The sequence below is a fragment of the Alligator sinensis genome, unplaced genomic scaffold, assembly GCF_000455745.1.
Source record: "Alligator sinensis unplaced genomic scaffold, ASM45574v1 scaffold745_1, whole genome shotgun sequence".
Classification (NCBI taxonomy): Eukaryota; Metazoa; Chordata; order Crocodylia; family Alligatoridae; genus Alligator; species Alligator sinensis.
The window spans coordinates 1,587,213-1,591,860 of record NW_005842119.1 but is presented as its reverse complement, the minus strand read 5'-3'; the positions used below and the strand labels follow the sequence as shown (position 1 = coordinate 1,591,860).

The following is a 4,648-nucleotide window of genomic DNA, read 5'->3' as shown; positions in this document are numbered from 1 at the left end:
ATATATATATATAAAAAAAAAATGATTCCATAGCCAAGCCCCCATTCCAGAATATGTTTGTTTTAAAAATGTTAGCTTGTTTCCCACGACAGGTTCAGAGCCACTCATCATAACAGGGCTCTCTAACTGGTGCCCTGCAGGATGCATGCAGCCCCTGAGGAGTTAGTATGTGGCTTTTGGGCTCATGGCACAGCTGCCACTACCGCCCCTTCCCACCATTGTTCCTGCCATGGCAGCTGGGTTCTTTGGACTCCCTTTCCCTCCTCCAGCTTCTTCCTTCCCTTGCTTTTGGTGGTGGAGTGAGTGGAGTGTGGGTACCCGTGCAGCATGTATAGTGGGGTAGGGGAGTGCTGTACGTACAGTGGGAAGAAGACAGGCTACCTATGCTGCAAAATGAGGGGGCTGCCCGTGCCGCACACATGGCCAGGAGAGAAGTGGGGTGTTGGGTTGCCTGCACAGTGCATGTAGCCAGGAGGCATTGGGGAGCTGGGCTGCCTTACACAGCAGGGGAGAGCCTAGAAGGGGAAGCAGCACTGCCCCCGTTGTGAGCAGCCCTTGGTCTGCAGCCTATTCCTCATGTGGCCCCCATCTGCCTGGCCCTACATTATATTCTGCCCTCTTTTCCCTGGGGGGGAAAGGGGCAATTGTAGCTTGCTAAAATAAAAACTGTGGGCCACAGCATCACCAGGGAGTTGCAAGTTGCTTTTTGGGGCTTATTAAGTCAGGCTGTAGTAAGTACCCTCACCATTGTGTGCCAAACTGGGGCTCAAGTATAGGAGAGAAGGTAGCTTGTCTTGTACCACCAGGACTGTAATTGGCACGTCAGCACTACAGTGACTGGCATCCTATAAATACAGAAGATAGATTTAATGTACAGTTTTCTATTTCAGAAGATTGATTTTTCTAACTCTGAAATATAATGATGCACATTAATTCCTTTGTGCAGCTGAAAAATGTGGGGAAAGGCATGGGAGTTCTTATTGCAGATTTCTCAGGCCTCTGTGGAGATCTCACAAATTGGGCCACTGGGATGTAGCATTCTTTTTCTAGCTGTGCAAAGTCCAAAAATTGTAAATGTTGTGTTCATTTAAGCTATGCACTCTGCCTGCTGCTTATCTTGCACTGTTTTAATTCTTAATACCTACCCAGTACTGATGGTAGCTGCTATTTAACAATAGTAATAAGAAGGAATGGTTACTAATTCAAGTCAAACTTATTTCATTAGCCATTAAATCTGGTGAAGATCTTAACAAAGGGTTCCGCCCCCCAAAATCTGACCTGTCTCCTTGTGGTTTTTCTTTTCTTTTTTAACCTATCACTGTTGAGTGGTCCAGAATACTAATTGTTTTCATATAGGAACAAATCTAAAAACAGTGTCTAATGTTAATTCTGTGCCAACGTATACCTCCCTGCATTACACATACAACTCCAAAACCAAACCCCATGTTCCAATCACTTTTATGTTGTTGTATTTTCCTCATCTAAAATGATCTTAATGATACTTATTTTCATCTGGAAGCAACTTTGGGATGCATGTTTGAAAACTCTCTCTTAAGAGTCAGTTGTGGTGACAACCTTAAAATTCAGAATAGTCATTTCTGGATAATGTAGCCCATATTTGTATACTTTCCTGAAGCATCTGCCCTTGCATAAAAAAAACTAATTGCTGCTTTAAGGACCAGTCTAACCATCACCAGAGCTTATGAATATTTGGCCATTGGCTTCTTCAGTGAGAACGGGATTGGGTCTACAGATAGTAAATATTTCCTGTGAAATGCTTCGTTTTGAGATGTGGGGAAAGTGGACAGATTCTCTAACTATGAATTGTTCTTCTAATGATGCAGGATAGCCTGCTAATATTGTTAAAGCTCTTGATCTGTGTCATTGCTTACGCAGTTCATCTCTTTTCTTGCAGCTCCTTAGAATGACGATAGCAAAACAGAGGCTTGGAGATGAAGAAGTTGGAGCGCGCCATTTCGCAGCCCATGAGCGTGAAGACCTTGTTCGGCAGTTGGAGAAAGCACGAGAACAAGTAATAACTAATAGGCATTTATTGTGTAATTGTTTATGGTACTGGCAAAATGACAAGTAAATCACAGTGCCTCTGCTGTGCCTTAATTGCTATTACTTAGGTTGCAGTGCAGATAGCAGTGCGGATGGGAATGCTATCTTCTAACAGTAATTGCACTCAGAGCACTTCTCTCCTTCACAAGATACTTGTAAGAATTAAATTGTTTCACCTCAGGATTTCACTAATTCACTTTCTTCTGCAGTGGATTGTACTAGCTTTCTATTGCACACAGCAACAGCATACAATAATTCAGTCTTGTATTAGTCTTGAAGACTCTTTAATCAAACTGTCCAAGGCATATCAGTCAATGTGATATAATATGGTATGGCTCTCTCCTCCACTGCCTGCCTTGGATCAGACCCAGATAAGAATCGATCCAGCAGGTGCAGGAGTTTGCCTGGAGCAGCTCCCACCCATAAGGGCAGCAGTGATTTCCGGTCTTCCAGTTGCTGCTGGTGCCATGACTGTTCGGTTGCTGCAGAAGCTGTTTTTTTCCCATTCCTTTCCCCCTTTTCACCCCGGTGGCATGTTGCCCTGCCCTAGTTACGCTGCTGCATTGGTCTTCTCTTCCTTCTTTCTCTCCCTACTTTCGTGTCTTCTAAACAGTGTTGCATCCAACTCCTCTCTCCCCATCCTTTCTGCCTTCGTCTGCTGTCCACACAGCCCTGATCCATCAGTCTTGACTTGGATTTCTAACTTGCTTGCACTCCTCTTACAATCTCCCACACTTATCCTTCCTCAGTGACATTGGATTCCACATTGATGATTCATCTGACTCATTCAGCTGCATGTTTGCTATATTTCTTGCTAAACAGCTCTAGTTCATCATAATTGAGTCCTGTGCCTGAAGTCTCAGCTGCTTTTCACTGTCCTGATTCTCCCCTCCTTTCTTCTCAAATCCTGCCCTCTTCCTTTATCCAGTTCTCCCTCTGCATCAGATCATGCTGGTTTTGAGAGAGAATTGACAAAATACAATGTTCCCTTTCCCATTCTCATCTTACAACATTCTTCTGAAGTTTTTCATCTCTTTTTTTTGTTCCAGAAGCTCTATTTCATGCCAGTGTCCTGATTTCCCTTGTGCTTATTCTCATCCTCCTCATCTACGCTTGCTCTCCGCTGGCTTGTCTTGATCATAGCGCAAGCATGTCTTATCTTGTCCTCCTTTTGAAAAACCTTGCCTCTTCCACTGCTGCCTTTACCACCCTTTTCTTGATGAGTGCGGTGAATGTGGCATTTACAATATGTTGTCTGGAGTTCTCTTTCAGTTCCATCCCAGACCCTCTCCAATCTGACTGCCACCTTAAACTAAACTACAAAACACTCTTACCTCTTCTTATCCATAGCTCAGGACTGATCCATCTTTCTTTTCATCAACCAAGACAGTTGCCTTAAACAGACAACCATGCTCATCTTCTAAAGATCTCATTGTCCCTTGGTTTCCATGATTCTGTCCTCTCTCTGTTTCATTTTGTGTCTCCGATTGCTCCTTCAGTGAGTCCTGGCTTAATATGTCTGAACTGAAATTTAATCAGGGAACTGAGATTTAATATCCAGAAAATGATATGGATTCTTCAATTTTCACAGTCACTAGTCTCCTGGTGTGTTTTTACATGTGCTCCCAGGGCAGGGACACTTTAATTAAAGCAGCATTTCATAACCTTTTAAGTAGCAAGTACCCCCTAACTTCTGAAAATTTTAATAACTACCCCAACACACTATTTTCCAGGGGATTTTATATTTACAAACTAATGTGTGCCATATGTTGAAAGAAGGGCTGTGTATATAAGGCCATGAGATGACAGATGACTGATCTGGTGTGGGTAGGGTTGCCACCTTTTACACCAGGGGTGCACAACTCCATTATGTACCTGGGCTAGAGGTGATGTTGGCCAAAGCTAGGAGGGCTGAACCCAGTGCCACGCAAAGCACAGTGTGGCAAATTATTACTGAGGAATTTAAAGTGCTGCGCAATGTATGGCATGCCAGATTTTTTGCCGTAGTTTTGAAAGGAGGAAGGGGCAAGAGAGAGAGAGAGGAAAAGAGAGACAGACAGACAAGGAGGCAGCTGCTGCCTGCCATGGAGCCCAGGCTGTTCCCAGCAGGCAGCTGGGAGGCTGCAAGCTCTGCCGCAAGCAGCCCAGGCTCTATGGCTGGCAGCAGCTACCCAGAGCCTGGCATGGCTGCAGCCAGGAGGCTGCAAAGAGCTGCTCTGGGCTCTGGCATTGCGCCTCAGAGTGGATGGTGGAGGGGGGCCCTGAGGCAGCGCAGCCTGGAAAAGCCCGGTGCTGCTGCCGGCCCCTGCCTTTAGCCCGCGTGGGCTCTGGGCAGCTGCAGCGGGCAGGATGCAAACAGCTACACCAGGCTCTGCAGCCCCAGCATCTGCTCCATACTGGCGACTGCACGTGAGCCTTAGAGCAGAGAGCAGGGATAGGGTCTGAGGCGGTGCAACTCTCCCCTGCTCTGTGCTCTGAGGTGCGCATGCAGTTGCCAGTATGGAGCGGATGCTGGGGCTGTGGAGCCCAATGCAGCTGTTTGCAGCCTGCCGGCTGCAGCTGCCCAGAATCTAGGCTGGCTACA

At 46.0% G+C, this 4,648-nt stretch overlaps 1 protein-coding gene across 1 annotated transcript in view; it reads left to right on the top strand.

Moving 5' to 3' along the window:
• CCDC149 (coiled-coil domain containing 149) overlaps positions 1-4,648 on the top strand; it is a gene marked incomplete at its 3' end in the record, with an annotated part of 86,588 nt that overhangs the window by 39,097 nt on the left and 42,843 nt on the right. The window contains exon 5 of the mRNA XM_025205573.1: positions 1,916-2,032. Coding sequence (XP_025061358.1) covers positions 1,916-2,032 — 117 coding nt within the window. The remainder of the gene's footprint in view (positions 1-1,915; positions 2,033-4,648) is intronic.